This window comes from Podarcis melisellensis (genome assembly GCF_964234715.1).
Source record: "Podarcis melisellensis genome assembly, chromosome: 6".
NCBI classification, from domain to species: Eukaryota; Metazoa; Chordata; class Lepidosauria; order Squamata; family Lacertidae; genus Podarcis; species Podarcis melisellensis.
Window position 1 is genome coordinate 7,570,923 of NC_138538.1, and position 20,371 is coordinate 7,591,293.

The 20,371-nt window shown below is 46.7% G+C and overlaps 1 protein-coding gene across 1 annotated transcript in view; it reads left to right on the forward strand.

Annotated features, from left to right (window-relative positions):
• Positions 1-16,169: 16,169 nt before the first annotated feature.
• EEF1A2 (eukaryotic translation elongation factor 1 alpha 2) overlaps positions 16,170-20,371 on the forward strand; it is a 33,732-nt gene continuing 29,530 nt past the window's right edge. The window contains exon 1 of the mRNA XM_081917057.1: positions 16,170-16,416. Coding sequence (XP_081773183.1) covers positions 16,273-16,416 — 144 coding nt within the window. The 5' untranslated portion in view covers positions 16,170-16,272. The remainder of the gene's footprint in view (positions 16,417-20,371) is intronic.

Below are 20,371 nucleotides of genomic sequence, written 5' to 3' on the forward strand. Positions count from 1 at the left end.
TGTATGATGTATGGAGGGGTGGTCTTGAGCTCCAGGGCAGGGAATTTAAAATGTCTATACAGTGGTACTTCGGGTTACATACACTTCAGGTTACATGCGCTTCAGGTTACAGACTCCGCTAACCCAGAAATAGTACCTCGGGTTAAGAACTTTGCTTCAGGATGAGAACAGAAATCGTGCTCCGGCGGTGCGACAGCAGCAGGAGGCCCCATTAGCTAAAGTGGTGCTTCAGGTTAGGAACAGTTTCAGGTTAAGAACGGACCTCCGGAACGAATTAAGTACTTAACCCGAGGTACCACTGTATAAGGGCAGGCACACCTTGGTTCTGGGTCCTCCTGCTTTCCTGCGTGTGAGGGGAGCACCCTGTTGCAACAGTTCAATAAAGATCAGGGTTACTAGCTGCTTTGCTTCTCAATCTTCTCTGCTTGGCCTCTGTTATTTTCTCCTACCGATGGAGAACCTACAAAGGACTCTATAAGGGCTCTTGTGTCCCCCATAAGGGAATAAGGGCAGATTTTCGTTTATTACACCTGCAATGCAGGAATCAAGTTTGTTTTAAAAAGGAACCAAGCTTGAAGGAGCTCAAGGCAGTGTCAATGGTTGGCCTCCTCATTTAATCTCCCAAACAACCCTGTAGGGTAGGCTGGGAGGCAGCGACTGACCCAAGCTCACCCAGAGAGCTTCATAGTCAAGTAGTGATTTGAACCCTGGTATCGCAGATCCTAGTGAGAGACTCTGACCAGTGGGACGCGGGTGGCGCTGTGGCTTAAACCACAGAGCCTCGGACTTGCCGATCAGAAGGTTGGCGGTTCGAATCCCCATGACAGGGTGAACCCCCGTTGCTCTGTCCCTGCTCCTGCCAACCTAGCAGTTCGAAAGCACACTAGTGCAAGTAGGTAAATAGGTACTGCTCCGGCGGGAAGGTAAACGGCGTTTCTGTGCGCTGCTCTGGTTCACCAGAAGCGGCTTAGTCCTGCTGGCCACATGACCCGGAAGCTGTACACCGGCTCCCTTGGCTAATAAAGCGAGATGAGCTCCGCAACCCCAGAGTCGTTCATGACTGGACCTAATGGTCAGGGGTCCCTTCACCCTTCACCTTCATTGCAGATCCTAGTGAGAGACTCTAACCAACCTACCGCTTTGGCTCTCAGTTATACGGATTGCTTTCCTGCGCAATTCGGAGATTTTTGCACCAGATCGTTCCAAGAACTGTCTGTATCTTGGTCCTACGTGAGCCGTGGGGATTTGCAAAGCTCTTTCGCAAGCGTTCAACGCGGCCTTCTGGTAAACATTGCCTTCTCAAGGGAGAGACCTTCCTGCTCTGAGCTTACGGTATTTCTTCCGGGAGTTTTATGACTCTGGCTGTATGGCCAAACCCTTTCGGCTCGTTGCATCATTGAGCAAGGGAAACCCACGTCTGATAAAAAACAAAAAACAAACATCCGGCCTGTGATGGGGAGGAAAAAAGGAAATTTCAAATGTTCTGGTGGTGGTGCAATTGCCTTAACCTTTTAAGGTGGCCTGAGGATTCCTGCTCTCCCCCCCCTTTTTTCCGCTTGCTATTTTAACTTTTTAAAAAGAAAGAAAAATCCCCGCAGTGGCACAAAGCTCTCTCTCCAGAGCTGCTCACCAGCTACGCTTTCTGGAATGGCTTTTGGAGCGACCCATGTCTCATCGCTTTCAAGGCATTCTGGGAAGTTGGGCTGGGGGGGGGGGGAGCAGCAAGACGAACCCTCTCTACCACCATGGGGCCAGCTATGCTTCCTGACCAGGAGAGAATTAATATTATTATTATCAAGGATTCATTCATCACTTTCTCAACCATCGTTCATTGCACATCAGCAAGACAGCTGGTACTCACCACGGAGTTGTTAACAGTAAGTGCCACGCTTTTTAAACAACAAACAGATGTGCTGGTACTGCGTACACCTGAGTACTCCCTTTTAAAAAAAGCACTTTATTGATTAAAAGATTTGCATGTCTATACAAACATTATGTATTACAGTGGTACCTCAGGTTACATACACTTCAGGTTACAGACTCTGCTAACCCAGAAATAGTACTTTGGGTTAAGAACTTTGCTTCAGGATGAGAACAGAAATCGTGCTCTCGCGGCAGCAGGAGGCCCCATTAGCTATAGTGGTGCTTCAGGTTAAGAACAGTTTCAGGTTAAGAACGGACCTCTGGGACGAATTAAGTACTTAACCCGAGGTACCACTGTATCTCTTAACAGGTAAAAGAAAAAAGAAAAAAAGAAAATTTATAAAGAAAAAAAAGAAATAAAGAAGTAACAAAGATAAGAAACAAAGAAATCAAATTTTAAAAAAAGAGAGGCAAATTTATTTACATAGTAAAAATACTCATCAGCACAATCCTTCTCATCCTCATTATACTGTTTGAAATAACATTCATTTTTACACAGGTTTACATTGTATAATATCATTTCTTTCTGCTTTGTATACATTCCTTTGATCCTTTTCTTTACAAATATCACTCAACTTCTGCTAATATGGAGTTGTTTGTACAATAAAGTTTTACATAATTCTTAAATATTATCCATTCTCTAGTTGTTTAAAAAAGCACTGCTAATGTAGGACATATCCAGGATATATCCAGAATACTGCAGCTGGCATCAGTGGCCGTTTTTGAGCCATAAAAACTGCTCAAAAACGTCTTTTTTTTTTTTTTGGTGATTTTGCTAAAGAAGCTCAACAGCTTTGACAAAAAGAAAACGGAAAAAAAACCCTCTCTGTAAGCTTTCTGCCCAGCAACCCAATGAAAGTCTACCAGGCTTACATGTTAAGTGTGAACACTGCTTTTTGGAAGTAAGCAGGGCCGGATTTAGGTTTGATGAGGCCCTAAGCTACTGAAGGTAATAGGGCCCATTATATATGTCCAGCTGTCCTTTGTCAACAACAAATTGTCGCTGTTTTTGTGTGTGGAATATATGCTATATGGTAATTTATGGACCTAATAGGTATCTCAAGCCATTTGCACATAACAAAATATGTATTTTATCAAAGTAATTGTTGAAAAGTCTATACAGAATGTAAAGCCCATACAGAATGTAGGCACCCTATATAGTGGTACCTTGGGTTACGTACGCTTCAGGTTACATACGCTTCAGGTTACAGACTGCGCTAACCCAGAAATAGTGCTTCAGGTTAAGAACTTTGCTTCAGGATGAGAACAGAAATTGTGCTCCGGCAGCACTGCGGCAGCAGGAGGCCCCATTAGCTAAAGTGGTGCTTCAGGTTAAGAACAGTTTCAGGTTAAGTACAGACCTCTGGAACGAATTAAGTACTTAACCTGAGGGACTACTGTATATAGAAATGAGCAAACCAGTGATATTTTAGGGAGCAGACTAGCAGGCGGGGCCCATGACTTACCTGGAGCCTACACAACACAAAACACTGTTGCTGTATGTAGGTTTTATTTTATTTGTTTTTTTATCTTGTATTTTGGAAATGTACTTCCAGTTTTTTTCCCCTTTAAATTTTTTTGGGGCCCCCAAGAGAGTGGGGCCCTAAGCTATAGCTTGTTTAACTTATATGTAAATCCAGAGTAAGTCATAGGCAACTTTCACCCTCCAGGAGCGATACCCCAACACCCTGACGTGCATACTCTCTTTTATATACAAAGGGAATAGATATTATCTAAGGCAATTTTGCTGCCTCTGCCAGGCTACCTTGACACTCCCATTTTAAGGTCATTTCCCTAAGCCCTCTTGCCTGGACATAAGTCAGTCGACATGATTCAGAGATGGGTCATATCTTCAGAAGCTGGGTGTGCCTACAAACACTGACGCATAAAACATTATCCAAGCCAAGGGCCTCGCTTAACCTGACTCCCTTTTCTTGCAGAGCTCTGCCCATCCCACAGGGACTGGGCGAAAATTGCAGCTGTCTTTCGGGGAGACGTCACCCCCTGGTGGAGCACCGGCGCAGGACACCGGGAGAAGGCTTTTAAAATAAGACATTACAGTGGTACCTCGGGTTACAGACGCTTCAGGTTACAGACTCCGCTAACCCAGAAATAGTACCTTGGGTTAAGAACTTTGCTTCAGGATGAGAACAGAAATGAGAACCTGAAACTGTTCTTAACCTGAAGCACCACTTTAGCTAATGGGGCCTCCTGCTGCCGCCGCGCCGCCAGAGCATGATTTCTGTTCTCATCCTGAAGCAAAGTTCTTAACCTGAAGCACTATTTCTGGGTTAGCGGAGGCTGTAACCTGAAGTGTCTGTAACCTGAAGCGTATGTAACTCGAGGTTCCACTGTACTTAAAACTGATTTTTCAAATGTAATTTTAATTGCTGTGACCCTTCTTGGGGCGTTATGCTGAAGGATGGGTAATATATCAGAACTTTAATTTGTATTCTGCTTTCTCTAGAGTTTCCAAGGTGCTCAGAGGATGTTTTCCCCCTTGGGCTCAGTTCCCCTCGCCTCTTTGAGCCTTCGCCTCTTTGGGCGAAGAAGCAGTCGCTTGTGCACCTGAGACAGCTTCCAGCACAGGATGAAAACGCTGTTCCTTCCTCTCTGACGGCTCCATTTCTGTGATGTGGCTTGACAATAACAGGTAGCAGGAATCCCAGGGAGAGTGGGTTGCTCAGGGATGCAGCTGGTTGCCATGGCGATCCTGAGCAGCATCGCTGCTTTGCAAAGACGCCAAGCGAACTGATGAAGCCATTGGCGTTTTCCAACAGTTATACATATGTATTATCTCACAGAATCATAGAATTGAAGGGACCCGAGGGTCATCTAGTCCGACCCTCTGCAATGCAGGAAAAAATTGTGTGTGTGTTCAATACATTTATTTATTTTATTTTTACTCATAGCATTTATATCCCACCTTTTCCTCCCAAGGAGCTTATGGTGGTGTACATAGCTCTCCCCGTCCTCATTTCATCCTCTACAACAGCCCTGTAAGGTAGGTTAGGCTGAGAAGAAGTGTCTGGTCACCCAGTGATATAGTTAAGCACTGCTTTTTCAAAAACTATCAATTTGTTTGAAATAACATTCTTTTTTTAATCTTTATTGATTAAAAGATTTGCATGTCTATACAAACATTATGTATTACAGTGGTACCTCAGGTTACATACACTTCAGGTTACAGACTCTGCTAACCCAGAAATAGTACCTCGGGTTAAGAACTTTGCTTCAGGATGAGAACAGAAATCGTGCTCTCGCAGCGCGGCGGCAGCAGGAGGCCCCATTAGCTATAGTGGTGCTTCAGGTTAAGAACAGTTTCAGGTTAAGAACGGACCTCTGGGACGAATTAAGTACTTAACCCGAGGTACCACTGTATCTCTTAACAGGTAAAATAAAAAATAAAAAATTATATAAAATAGAAAATTTATAAAGAAAAAAAAAAGAAATAAAGAAGTAACAAAGATAAGAAACAAAGAAATCAATTTTTTAAAAAAGAGAGGCAAATTTATTTACATAGTAAAAGTACTCATCAGCACAACCCTTCCCATCCTCATTATACTGTTTTTCTTTCTTTTGTGCCTAAATCTTGCAAGCAACAGTTTACCGTATTTTTCGCCCTATAGGACGCACTTTTTCCCCTCCAAAAATGAAGGGGAAATGTGTGTGCGTCCTATGGGGCGAATGCAGGCTTTCGCTGAAGCCTGGAGAGCGAGAGGGGTCGGTGCGCACGGACCCCTCTCGCTCTCCAGGTTTCAGGAGAGCCACAGCGCCAGTGCCACAAGGTCGGGGGACAGCGGGGAGGCGGAACGCCGCCATCCCACTGTCTCCCGATGTGGTTTGGAGGCTGACGGCGGGGAGACACGTGCTTCTCCCAGCCGCCAGCCCCGCAAGCTCCGGGGACAGCTGGGAGGCGCAGCGCGTCCTCCCTCAGTCCCCGGACCTGATCTGCAGGCGGGCGACGGGGAGAAGAGCGCTTCTCCCCGCTGCCTGCCCCGCAAGCTCCGGGGACAGCTGGGAGGCGCAGCGCGTCCTCCCTCTGTCCCCGGACCTGATCTGCAGGCAGGCGGCGGGGAGAAGAGCGCTTCTCCCCGCTGCCGGCCCCACAAGCGCCTGGGGGGGAAATAATTTTTTTTTCTTTATTTCCCCCCAAAAAAACATGGTGCGTCCTATGGGCCGGTGCGTCCTATGGGGCGAAAAATACGGTATTTTACTTTGACGTGTCTCCGCTCTTCAGACACACAGATGATGTGAATCTGAGCAGAGAGAGAGAAATAGAATACTCTCCCGCTTTTTCTCCCTCCCCTTCCACCAATTATGCTGTTGCAATCAGATGAAATTCAGGTGCTTCCTGACATGATGTAATCCCATCTTCCTTAAACAGACTCTCTCTTTCTGCACTTTAACACCTCACAGCTTGAACCTGTAGGGTAAAACCCAATTACAGTATCACTCCCCTTCAGCAAACACAATTGTCCTTGCTGTAGAACTGCTACCCTTTCATAGAATTGTAGTGTTGAGAGGGAACCCAATGGTCCTCTAGTCCAGCCCCCTGCAATGCAGGAATCTCATCCATGGCAGATGGCCATCCAACCTCTGCTTCAAAACCTCCAAGGAAGGAGAGTACACCACCTTAAATAGGAGTCTGTTCCACTGGTGAACGGCTCTTACTGTCAGAAAGTTCTTCCTGACATTTATTCAGAATTTCCTTTCTTATAACTTGAAGCCATTGCTTCGAGTCTTACCCTCTGGAGCAGGAGAAAACAAGCTTGTCCCCTCTTCCATGTGACGGCCCTTGAGATATTTGAAGTCCACATAGTTAAAGCCATGGTTTTCCCAGTAGTGATGTATGGAAGTGAGAGCTGGACCATAAAGAAGGCTGATCGCCAAAGAATTGATGCTTTTGAATTATGGTGATGGAGGAGACTCTTGAGAGTCCCATGGACTGCAAGAAGATGAAACCTCTCCATTCTGAAGGAAATCAACCCTGAGTGCTCACTGGAAGGACAGATCCTGAAGCTGAGGCTCCAATACTTTGGCCACCTCATGAGAAGAGAAGACTCCCTGGAAAAGACCCTGATGCTGGGAAAGATGGAGGGCACAAGGAGAAGGGGACGACAGAGGACGAGATGGTTGGCCAGTGTTCTTGAAGCTATGAACATGAGTTTGACCAAACTGTGGGAGGCAGTGGAAGACAGGGGTGCCTGGCTTGCTCTGGTCCATGGGTCACGAAGAGTCGGACATGACTAAATGACTAAACAACAACAATCATATCTCCTCTTTTCCAGGCTAAACACACGCAGCTCCTTCAACCGTTCCTCAAAAGGCTTGGTTTCCAGACTGTTGATAATCTTGATCCTTCTCATCCACCCACATTTCTTGAGGTCCCTTTAGTGCAGTTGCCCTCGCAAAGTGGTTTCCATAAGATATTAAGTTTATGAATCAAATAGTAAACAAACACAGGTCACTGCATGCTCGTATCTTTGCACGATTGGGGTCAGAAATCTCAGCACCTTACACTGGGGCTGGGCTTCATGAATGAAGCTTTTGCTGCAGTTTAAAACACCCTGCATCAGCGACAAGGTAACTTGATAGGGGAGAGGCAGCTGGCATTAAATATAGCACCCAGCTGTCTCAAGTTTTCCTGGCTGTCCCTTGCACATCAGGGTTTATTTTTAAATCCCTGACTCCAGTTTGAGGGCATCAGCAAAGCACAGAGATTTCAGCCACTCCAAATATTCCAGAATTCCCCTCTCTTCTTCCCCTCCCTTAGCACTTGTGGACAATGAACTCCACCCCTAGATTTCTGGAGTCCAATGTGCCATATTGACCCGAATATAAGCTGTACCTGCAAATAAGCTGCACCTTTAAAATTCAAGGGGAAAAAAATACAATACCTGAATATAAGCCGCTCCCTTAAAATTGGGTTACAGGCTGAAAATTGCTATGTTTGGTAGAATTGTAACTCCGAGCCAATTTAAGTCTTTGATCCTGCAAGCCTGCAAAACTTACTATACAATTGCTAAAATCGCAAATCGCTCTTCAGTTGCTACAATTCTGCAGGCACACAAGCTCGCAAATGGCAAATGAACAGTCCTAAGCTGGCAAATCGGCAACGAAACTTTTTTTGTGAGTTCCGTTTTACTGCATGTCTGTTTCAGCAGCGGTATTGTCAAAGCTCGTTTTTGTAATTTTTGCGAATTTAAGCCGCACTTTAACTTTTGACAGTCGGAATTTGGGGGGGGGGGAGAGTGAGGGTTATATTCAAGCCAATATGGTAGAAACGAGCCCACGTAATCTTCACGTATACCCTTCAGGAACTCCTGGAATTGCTCAGTCACTGCCCTCTTCGCCACCTTACCCAATAAAGGGAAATTTGCGACCAGGTGGTAATTGTTATAAACTAGAGGATCTCAGGTGGCTCTCTTCGGGAGTGAGCACACTACTGCCTGTTTAAGGGCAGCTAGCACAGGAATCGTAGAATTGTAGAGTTGGGACCTCAAGGGTCATCAAGTCCAACACCCCCACCCACCCGAAGATGCGTTCATCATGCCCTGGACCATGGATAGGCAAACTAAGGCCCGGGGGCCAGATCTGGCCCAATCGCCTTCTAAATCTGGCCTACGGACGGTCTGGGAATCAGCGTGTTTTTACATGAGTAGAATGTGTCTGAAATATACTTGGAGTCAAGAGTGGATTTCATGCTCTTTATTCAGCTCATAGTGGTGAGGAGGAATGGAAGTTCCCCCAGAATGTCTGCTTTATATACGTACAATATTTACACAATGGGCCCCACATGATTGGCTAATTCGGGGATTCTCCTGTAGGCCAATCAGGTTGCAGATTCACTTCCACCTGGAGCTGGATTGGGTGGCTCCTGCGGACCAATCAGACTGCTGCATTTGGATCCTATTCAACTCAGTACATAACAGTGTCCTTTACACTCATACCTCATGTTACATCCACTTCATGTTACATTATTTCAGGTTACGACCCGAAAGTACCGGAAAGGGTTACTTCCGGGTTTCACTGATTGCGCAAGCGCAGACACGCAAAATAACGCCACGCGCATTTGCAGAAGCGGCTAATCACAACTTGTGTGTGTGCAGACGCACCGCTGCGGGTTGCATTCTTTTCATGTTGCGAATGGGCCTCCGGAACGGATCCTGTTCGCAACCAGAGGTACCACTGTATTTAAAATGCATCTCTGGGTTATTTGTGGGGCCTGCCAGGTGTATTTACATGAGTAGAATGGGTGCTTTTATTTAAAATGCATCTCTGGGTTATTTGTGGGGCAAAGGAATTCGTTCATTCCCTCCCCTCCAAAAAAATATAGTCTGGCCCCCCCACAAGCTCTAAGGGACAGTGGACCGGCCCCCTGCTGAAAAGGTTTGCTGACCCCTACGGCCTGGACCCATCTGATCAACCCCTCCCGGCTGGCTTTCACCAGTCAGGATGGGCAGGGATGAAGAGAACAAGAAGTCGGTCCTTTCCTTCTCTCCGGCAATCTCAGAATGTGTATTTCTGTAGCAACATAAAAAACGACAAGACTCCAGTGCTCTCTGCAGCAGCTGCCCCGTGGAACTGCCCAGCACCAGACAGAGAAGGGCAGAGATGAGGGTATGCTAAAAATAACATTTAAGACTGACTCGACACAGGGTTGGGGTGGCCAGCACTTGCATGACTGATCCAGAAACATTTGATTAAAAAGGAAAGAATATCACATAGCTCCAATTGGTCCAGATTAATCTGGTCTGAGGGCTGCATTTTAACTGTGTTCTCTGCTATTTATAGCACTGTCAAAGCAGTGTTTCATTGTTAAAACAAGAGGAGTGGCCGTGTGGGTCTGATTCAATCCTGCTAGCGATCTTGGACAACGCACGTGTTTAAACTTCTTCTTGGCAGTGCAATGTTTTCCCTTTTGTACATACATTTAACAGGTGCGTTTGCATATATATCCAGAGGCAGAGAGCAACGATACTCACTAAGATGTGGGTTTTTTTTATGTTCTCCAAATCTGAATAAAAATGTCAACATTCCTGGTTAGATATAATACTGGCTTTTCGGAGGTGTTGTTGTACTCAGAGTAGACCCACTGAAATTAGCGCACCTAGGTTAGTCATGTCCACTAACTTCAGTGAGTTTGGTCTGAGTACGTACAACTAGCTCATTTAAAAAAAAAAATGTGCAAGAGTTCTGAAAGTTCTGTACGATTCAGCACTTAAGATATTAAATGTTTTCACTCAAAGGTGGAGTTCAAAAACACAATCCAAAAAACATGGTCTTTGGCTTTAAGGCCAAATTAGGAAATGATGTTGGATTTTCAATTTGAGAAACACTTTTGTTCCAGTTCTATTTAAATTGTGAGCTCAAAGAGGGTGAACCCCTGTCCAGCTCCCTCCCTCCCTCCCTCCCTCCCTCCCTTCCTTCCTTCCTTCCTTCCTTCCTTCCTTCCTTCCTTCCTTCCTTTCTTCATCTTTTTTGTTTATGCTGTTCTTTAAAGCACCAGCTACTATGATGGCACTATGTAAATGATTTAATGGGCTGAATCTAGTCATAAATCAATGTCATATGACTTTAAGCAGGCATGGCTCCCTCCAAAGCATTCTGGGAAGTGTAGTTTTTTCAGGGTGCTGAAAGCTCTTAGGAGGCGCCCTATTCCCCTCACACAGAGCTACAATTCCCGGAGTTCCCTGGGAAGATGGGTCGATTGCCAAACCACTTTGGAAACTGTGGTCAGTAAACATGCTTTGCTCTCTCTGTGTTTAATTTTAAATTCATTATTCCCTCACCCTTTTTTGTGCCTCTGCAGACTTGGAGATTGCCTGCACAGCCTGCTGTTAGCTCACCACAATAGCATAGAATCCTAGATTGTAGAGTTGGAAGGGTCCTCAGGGGTCATCTAGTCCAACCCCCTGCAGGAATCTCTTGCCCAACCTGGGACTCGAACCCATGACCTGAGATGAAAAGTCTCACAGTCTACTGACTGAGCTGTTGCTGTTTGATTAAAAATGAGTTCACTGTTAGTACATATAAGATGGACATATAATATGATCTGGCCGAGCAATTCAGTGAAACCCAGATTTTTGGGGGAGGATAAATGTTATGTATGACTGTAATTACAAACCAGAACATTGTAAAAATGAATTCCACATGCCATAAAATAAGTCAGGGATATTCCTTATGGAGTCCTTCAGACATTGCTGGGTGGAAACTCTCGTCCGACCAAGCCAGCATGGCAAATGGTTCAGGATTATGGGAGTTGTGATCTATTTTGACTGCGCCATGTTGACCACACCGATTTAAATTCTTGATATGTGCATGTCACCTGTTCCTTATGTGAAAAATAATCTGGAAAGATCTCGACCCTTAGTCTTCCATACGTGGTTCTGCTAATTAGAAGCGGAACGTGAGTCATTGGCGTGATGCAAACTGCAAAAAATAAAAATAAAAGGTTGATGCAATTTTAGGCTGAATGAATAGAAGCAAAGTTTACAGTCAGATTAGTCCAACCTAATCAAGTCCTGCTCTCCAAGAAGACTATAGACATGTTGGAATGAGTTCAGGGGAGGGCAATGAAAGCGGTCAGGTTCTATGGGAAACTAGCCCTATAAGGAAAGGTTGGAGAAACTGAATATGTTGGGAAAGGGCCATAGCTCAGTGGAGGTACATCTGTCCTGCATGCAGAAGGAAGGCCCTGGGTTCAAAGCAACTGCTGTTCAGAGGCATGCCAGGCCCCCAGCAGTGAAGGAAGAAGAACACAGAGCCGTTGTGCTTCGTAGCTTCCTCCTCCGTGAATTTATCTCATCCTTTCTTTAAAAGCCATCTGAGTTGGTCGCCATCACTGACAGTGAATTCTACATGCTTCATGGAGGAAAAAGGACTTAGAATCACAGAATTGTCAAGATGGAAGGGTTCCCAAGGGTCATCTAGTCCAACCCCCTGCAGTACAGGAATCTTTTTGCCCAATGTGGGTTTTGAAATCACAGCCCTGAGATTACGGGCCTCCTGCTCTATGGACTGAGCTATTCACTTTTTGCTCTTTATTTTGTCTGTCCTGAGCCATCCAACATTCAGCTTTATGGGATGGCACCACTATAACCTCTGTTCCAGTCTGTATTTTTATTGAACGTGGTTTTACACATGAAATGGTTTTGAATTGTTTGCATGAATGGCATTGTGTCAATGTGTGTGTGTGTTTTGCATTGTTTTCCTACGCGAAATAATTTTCAATTCGTGCCAGACACAGAATTGTGCTTGTTTTCAGTTTTTGCATATGAAATCATTTTAAACTCTCACTACATATATACTTAGGATGCGGGTGGCGCCGTGGGCTAAACCACAGAGCCTAGGACTTGCAGGTCAGAAGGTCGGTGGTTCGAATCCCCGCAATGGGATGAGCTCCCGTTTCTCGGTCCCTGCTCCTGCCAACCTAGCAGTTTGAAAGCACGTCAAAGTGCAAGTAGATAAATAGGTACTGCTCCGGCGGGAAGGTAAACGGTGTTTCCGTGCGCTGCTCTGGTTCGCCAGAAGCGGCTTAGTCATGCTGGCCACATGACCCAGAAGCTGTACACCGGCTCCCTCGGCCAATAAAGCGAGATGAGCGCCGCAACCCCAGAGTCGTCCGCGACTGGACCTAATGGTCAGGGGTCCCTTTACCTTTACATATATATTTGCGTGTGCTTTCAGCTTTTCCTATCGTTTTGAATTCTTGCCAGACATGGAATTGTGCTTGTTTTCAGTTTTTGCGTATAAAATCATTTTAAACCTTCGCTACATATATACTTGCGTGTGCTTTCAGCTTTTCCTATCATTTTGAATTCTTGCCATGCGTGGAATTGCGTTTGTTTTCGTAGCTTTCCCTGTATGAAATCATTCTGAATTGTTGCTGCGTGTGGGACTGTGCTTATTTTCATATAGGTTCTATGGAATGGCTTTGTCACCGTGAAATCGCTTTGAGAGATTTCCTGGGGGGCGATTCCTAAGTGGAAGATGAGGAAACAAACGTCACCAGATCAGAAGAAGGAATGGTAACGGGGATGAATCATACCAAACTGGCGGCGCGTCCTAACGCTGCTCCCTTTCACGCCCTGTCCCCGCATTTATTCCTCTCCATCCCTCCCTCCCTCTTTCTCCTCCTCCCTCCACCTTTTCCTTTCTCCATCCATCCATCCATCCTTCCACCTGCTGCATCGCCTCCTCCCTCCCCCGCAGCATCTTCCCTCTCGTCCCTCCTCCTCCTTTTTCCTCCATCCATCACCCTCCGCCCTCTCCCTTCTCCGGCTCTCTGTACCGCAATGCTGTAGTGCGGAGGGGAGGGGGAAGAGCAGCAGCAGCCGCCGGAGGAGGGGGGGGGGGTGACTGCATTGCGCCGTCGCCGTCAATAGGTGGACCCCCTCCCGGGGAAATAAAGCCGTCCGAGCCGAAGCTGGCAGCCTCTGCTGTCTGAGACCACAGCTGCCGGTAAGAGCCTCTTGAAAGCTTGCTTTGCTGCCGAAGGACAACGCACCATTATTTCCAACCCCCCCTCCTTCTATATTTTTTTTGGGGGGGAGGATACCTTTGCAAAAATGGGGAGGGGGCAGGAACAGGTGCAGCGAAGAAAGTGTGGGCTGCAGCCTTTAAAAATAATAATACTGAAGCTGGGGGGTGGGAAATGTTGGTGCTTTAAACGTTTTGCAAAAAAAAAAGGGGGGGAAGGCTGGGCTTTTAAATTTTTTTTTGCAAAGGAAGAGCAATAATAACGGGCGTTTTATTTGTTTGGCGAGGCGGCGATGGCTTTTTGCAAAATTGCGCTTTCCCACCCAACCCTTCCCCGTTGCAATCTCCCGTCTGGAATCGTCTCTTGTCTCTTATCTGTAATCTTCCCCCCCCCCGAAAAAAAACCCCGAAACCATTTCCACCCCTTCAAGTTGCGCAGGTGATATTGTGGAAGCGGGTCCGGGAGAGCGCGCGCGCGGGTTCCAGGGCGCGCGACCCCTAAGGCATTTAAGCCGGCCAGGAGCATCCGCGACCCAAGCGGGCGTTCCGGCAGAACCGGCCTGTGGATCGGACTCCTGAGCGGGGGGGGGGGGATGTCGCTTTGCTGGGGTCCGGATCCTGTTTTCTGCCTTGTTTCCAAGCAGGTCTCTAATTTGCACAGTCATTCCAATCCGCGCGCCCCCCCCCGCCCGGTTTTATTGTCTTGTTTCGACACCCCCTCCCTCCTACACATTTAAGGCCTTCTTCGCATTTAGAAATTGAACCCCCCCTTTTTTTAGAGGTTGGGGAACAGGTGGGGGCTTGGCGAGAGCGGCGCAGAAACCCTCCCTGCGTCGCACCGGTTGACCTTGCCACCATATCCCTGGCCAGATTATACGATTTGCAAATAATCAGGATAATAATTACCCTAGATTTATTTTTGAAAATTAGGTGGGGTGTTTTTTTTGTTTTGTTGGGGGAGGAGGTGTGTGTTGGGGGGGGGGAATCAGCGAAAGGAAAAAGAGAGGGGGGGTTGCAGCAGGTTTGCATTGCTTTCCCCCAGAATTTATTTCGTTTCAGCTCTGCAGGGATTTGCGCGGCGTTTTTAGCTCCGCAGGGGATCTGAGATAGGTTTGGGTCACTCGGTTTTAAAAATAACCCCTTGCAAAAGGCGGGTGGGGGGGGGATGATGTGGCTGAGAGCTGCATGCCTTCCTAGCTGATCCAATCCCTCATGTGGGTGGCGTGTGACAAGAGTGGCAGGGACAACCTTCAGATACACCCCCTTTCCCCCCCCTCCCCATCACAACCCCAAAGCGGGAGATATATAGAATTATCCGTGCTCAGCTTGACAAAAATGAGCAGCAAGAAAATGGCTGGGGTGTTATGTTGCATGAACATAGAGGCTTCTAGAACCAGATATGGTGGCTTACGCACTGAGATACATTTTGCTACTTGGGCGAGCCCAGGCTGTGCCATTTGCAGAGCCTGTTTGCAAAAAGAGTCCATATTCCCAAATTATAGCCCCCTCCTCCCTGAGCGTTTGGTACAGCGAGAGAGGCAGGTGGATTTCAACCCCCCCCAGCGCAGGAGCAAGAGTGTCTGAAAATCAGGCTTTTATTTTCTCATTTATTTTGGAATGATGCAGCGTAGCTTTGTGAAAAGGTTTCGAAAGCTGAAAACGCAGACTTCTTGTCTTGTATGGACCTAAGATTTCCAGATCTGCCTCTGCTACATCTTGGTGTTATGGGCGAAAGATGAGCTCTCCCTCCCCTCCTTCCCGCCCCCCCCTTACCGCTTGATCCTTCCACGCACAGCCAGATTCCAGTTTAGCCGCTCTAGGGAAGCACACCGAACAGCTATTTCTGGCTCTTTCCATTTGTGGGCACCATATTGTCCTTTCCGAAGATGAGCTTACTGGGAAATTTCCTAAGGTGGATCTGAAGGCCCGTACGGAGGAAAACCTCTCTCTTTTCGATACGATATCTTTATCGTCATTGTCCCATACAGAACAATGAAATTGAAAAATCTACATAAGAAATTCAAAACCCCCTAAAAACTCCATTTTAAAATACAATATACTATAGAGACTCCTTGTACTGCGTTTAAAACCAGAATTGCATTGGGGTAGAAACTGTTTCTCAGGCTGCTAGTCCTGGTCTTTATAACCCTGTATCTTCTTCCAGAAGGCAGAAGCTGAAAGAGATCATTTCCGTTGCTTAGGAAAGCGTAGTCCGTGGGATTAAGTGCAATGAAGGAGTTCTTGCAATTATTATATACCTGGGGTGCATGGGAATGAAAGCACACTTTGTGCACAAGCGTGGTGGAACCAAACGTAGCTTATTTGGGAAAGGGGTTTTTAGGAGAGGCTACCAGTTCTTTAAAAAGGCAATTTTGGGGCGAGAAGGAGGTTGCGCAGGCATCTCTGGTTTACAGTGCAATGGGGTTGCCACTGGTGTCAGTGGGGTGGACCCAGAAGGAAAAAACAAAACAAAAAACAGGGGTTCCTTTTCCCAGCTAGAGTCGGGGCGGATTTCTCCCATGGCAGACAGAAAATCCTCCTCCTGTCTGGCCTACATTCTGCCTGCTGTTTATCCAGCGATAGATCTGATGGCTAAAGCACAGGCTTAACTTTGCGACAGGAAACCCCAGACAAAGATGCAAAAACACAAACACGCACACACCCCGGGGCTGGAAAAGGCTCTGTGGCAGTTGCGTGTCTGGCTGTTGTGTTGTGCTCCTGTTGCTCCTGGCGACACTCCTGATCTCCTCCTCTCTCGCACGGTTCTTTGCAGCAGCCGCCGCCTCGCTGGTCACAGCCGCTGCTGAGCTCTCCATCCCTCCGCAAGCGCCGGCCTGCCGATCACAGATCCCGAGGAGAGGAAAGATGGGGAAGGAGAAGACCCATATCAACATTGTTGTCATAGGACATGTGGACTCCGGGAAATCCACCACCACCGGCCACCTCATCTACAAATGTGGGGGCATCGACAAAAGGACCATTGAGAAATTTGAGAAGGAAGCCGCCGAGGTAAGGCTCAAAAGGCACACATGCGTACAATTTGACCTTCAAGTTTGCCCTTCTTTTCTCTCTCTCTGGAACTAGAGTACGAGATGGAATAGGAGCAGTTGTCGCCTGCCGCTTCCCACGTCTAGAAGAATATTTGCTATGTATCGTGTCTCCCGTGCTTTTTCATAGGTTCCTTTTCTGATTTCCACCACGATACCGCAATATATTTCCCAGGCCTGCCTCCCCTTGCAACTTTCCGATTCGTTATCCGAACAAGATAGGCCCAAACAGGGAAGGGGGTGACAGTGGAAACTGTCCCCACCCCCCATCTTCCTTTGGCGTTGGCCACACCTGAACATGTAGCACATTTGTGCTGGTGGCATTTTGGTTTGTGGTCTCAGGTCCCCTTTTCTTTGCTTGAGCAATGTAGGTTGGAAACCATGTTTGTTTGTTTTCTTCTGAGGCTAATGCTTGTGATGATGTGCTCTTTTGGCAAAATTGCCACCCCTGAATATATAATAATAATAATAATAATAATAATGAACCTTAACTCTTAAATAATAATAATAACGAAGGGGAAAACTTTGCCTGGGAAACCTCAGCTTTGCACCAAAAGCAGCAAAATTGTGAATTGTGCCGAATTGCAAAATTATTTTGCATAATTTAATGTACATTTCTTTACTTTTTTATTATTCTGTTGGAGGGAGGGGTATTGGGAAAAGAGCTGCGTAGGACTCTAAAGCTCAGTTCCAAATCAGGTCCCCCACTTACTTTCGAACTTATTTTTGCACCTATACAGACTAGGGGCTTTTTAAAATATTTTTTTTGCAAATGGAGCTATGAGATTCTGCACCCAGTGTCAGCCCAATCATAGTGGTGGAAAAGGCCAGAAGGTTTAAGTTTAGCTCTCTGCTGAAATGCAGAATCTTCCAATCACTGCTCTCCACCTACACCCTGATTAACTTGCCCAATAACACAGCACCGTGTGTCAGCTTGGCACTCAGTAGTATAGACCATGTGCTTTGGGTTCAGAATCCCCTGATTTCAATCTCCGGTATCACCAGTTAAAAGGATGAAATAGCTGCGATGCACAAGGCCTCCCTCTACTACTGAGAGCCAGAGAGAAGTCTGCGAGATTGCTTTCCGATATAATTCCCTCCTTTCCTTTAGGTGACCAGTCAGACCCTGATCTCGAACAAAACGCTCATCTATGGACACCTCCCTCCACAAGAATCTTGGGAACTTTAGTTTACCCATATAGAAAACTACAATTCCCAGCACCCTTAACAATCAACAGATCTCCTACTCAGTTCTGGGGGAGTGACCTGTGTCTGCTTCCGCGCTCCCTGATCTGGACATTCTGGCTGCCGTTACTTTAGAGAGAGTGGACTGTAGTTGCTCATTGGAGAGGGGAATGCATTCTGCACATGCCCAGAGGTGCTGTGTTGCACGTTTCTGTTATTGCCTGTTACGGTTGTTGAGGGTGGTTAGGAGATCCTCCACAGAGCTATAGTTCCCAGCGCCGTGTGCAGTCTACATTTCCCAGGATTCCTTGAGGGAAGCCATGACTGTTAAAGGATGTTGTGGATGTAGTCAAGCAACTTAGGGACAAACCGTGCCGAATAAATACCTTGTTTGTTTAGATCAGTATCGTCTAGGGCTTGAGGCAGGGGTTCTTTCCCACCTCTGCCAGGATTTGAACCTAGGACCTTCTGCGTGAGATGCCAGTGCTGTTCCACCGAGCTACAGCAATTCCCGGAAATATCTGGTCCCCATCTTTGTCTTAGGCTCAGCTGTTCTTTGAGGGCAAGAGGCTCAGGAGACAGAGCCCGTTACAGTCTTTGGTAGCCGCACCAAATAAATATGGGCCTGTATAGTCTGAATTAGGGCATAGCTACACTTCAGACTTAAGCCAGAAGAGACCAGAGGACACCAGCTGTGCTGAAAATTCTGTAGCAGACCCTCAAAAAGTGGGGCAGATGTTACTTTGCCTAAGTCCTGCAAGACAACTGGTCACTCCAGAGGGCTATCTTAACTTAAGTGAGCAGATGTGTTTCCTTCCTAAACTCATTTTCTAATGGTCCCCACTTGAGATTCTTCCGGGGGGGGGGGGGTGGGAGGCGCAGAATGGTGGGGAACCTTCCACAACATATTGTCAGAACCAGCTCTAGTTCTTGTTGTTGACTGAATCTGTATTTTGTTATTAGTTATTACCTTAATATCCGGCTTCCTGCCCCCCAAGTTGCTCAACGCAGCTTAGGTGATCGTCCTTTAATCCACCTTTGTCTTGATAACACCCCTTTGAGGTAGGCTAGGCTGTCTCGAGATCACCCAGTGAAGTGCATGACTGAGAGCAGAGTTGAACCCTGGTCTCCCAGGGTGCAACACTCTGAACCATTTCGCAACGCTGGCTGTTTTCTGATACCCAAGAATTGAGGGTCTTAGCTGTCTAGTTACTTGGCCAGACTGGTATCCGCTGCAGTCTTTCCCCTGATTTCATAAAAAGCATACCTTGGACCCCAGACAATGAGTCTAGGCCACCAGAAACCTCTCTTGCACAACCCTCCGATGGAGAGATGGCCACTTCTTATAGACAAAGCATCCTTCTTGACTCGTTCCATTGCATCCATCTTTTTCTCTCTCCCCTGACCCTCTTTATTTTGCTTCGCTTAACATCCAGTCTTAAAAAACAGCTCCGGAAAAAAGCTTGTCTAGAACATCGGGACTTCCAACTTGGTCTTCATAAAGGAATTACAAATTGCCCATTGGTCTACCTAGATCAGGATTGTCTACACAATGACTGACAGGTTTTGAGTCAGAAGTCTGTTTCCGCGGCCCCGCCTGAAGAGGCTGGGAATTGAGTTTCCAATTCAGAATGGATACTCAGTAAACAGCCAGCATCATAAAACCTGCCTGCTGACTTAAGTGCAAATCGTTGAGGACCGATGCTCAAGAAACAGGTTATGTGGTTTGAGTTTCGCTGATTCCTTTATCACAGGACTCCTTTCGTTTTCTGCTGCCAAAAGTAGTATCCTTTATCCGTTGGTGATGTTCTGTAGCGGGAAGGAAAGGAGTTAGTGTTTGATGTGAGCCCACGGATAAATTGTGACGCCTGGGGCATGTGAGTTTAGCCTCAGTGATGCATCTTTAAAATGGGAGCATCAGGTGAGGGGTTATAGGGGAGATGAGATGAGATGAAATGAGGGAAGAAGGAAATCCCCTTCTGAACCTTCTCCACTTCTCTACCTACAGTCTCCCCCTCCCTTCTCCAGGAGGAAGGGGTCAGTGAGAGGGAATCCCCCTTTGCCCTTTCCTTCCCTACCCCTATAGTAAGACAGACCACCCAAGAGTGGTTGTTAACTGAGCATCCTCAGCTTGTGTGACCTATTTCTGGGCTTAAACCAGGAAAGATGGATGCCTTCTTCCCTTAATTCTCCCCACCCTCTGCCAGCTCATGCAACTGGAATAAATGCATATTCTTACTCTGTCTACCTGTTCCTCCGTCTCTGTCACCACTCTTCTGTTGCCTTTTCCAGTGTCAACTTCAAGTTAAAATTGGAGCTGCTGCCAGCCTGTGTAGACAATATTGAGTTAGGTGGATCTTTGGTTTGAGTCAAGATAAGGCAGCTTCTTAGGCAGCGGTAGAGTGTCTGCTTGGCATACAGAAGGAACAGAGGTTCAGTCCTCTGCATCTCTGGATAAATGCGGGAAAAGGCTCCCCATCTGAAACTCTGGAGAGACGCTGCCTGCCAGGGTAGAGAGTACTGAGGTAGATGGACCAGTGGTCTGACTCCTACTAAACATCAGGAAGAGCTTTCTGACAGTAAGCTGTTCAACAGTAGAAAGGCCTCCCTCAAGAGGCTGTGGACTCTCCTTCCTTGGAAGTTTTTAAGCAGAGGTCGGATGGACATCTGTCTTAGATGCTTTAGCTGAGTTTCCTGCATTGCTGGGGGTTGGACTAGATTCCCCATTGGGT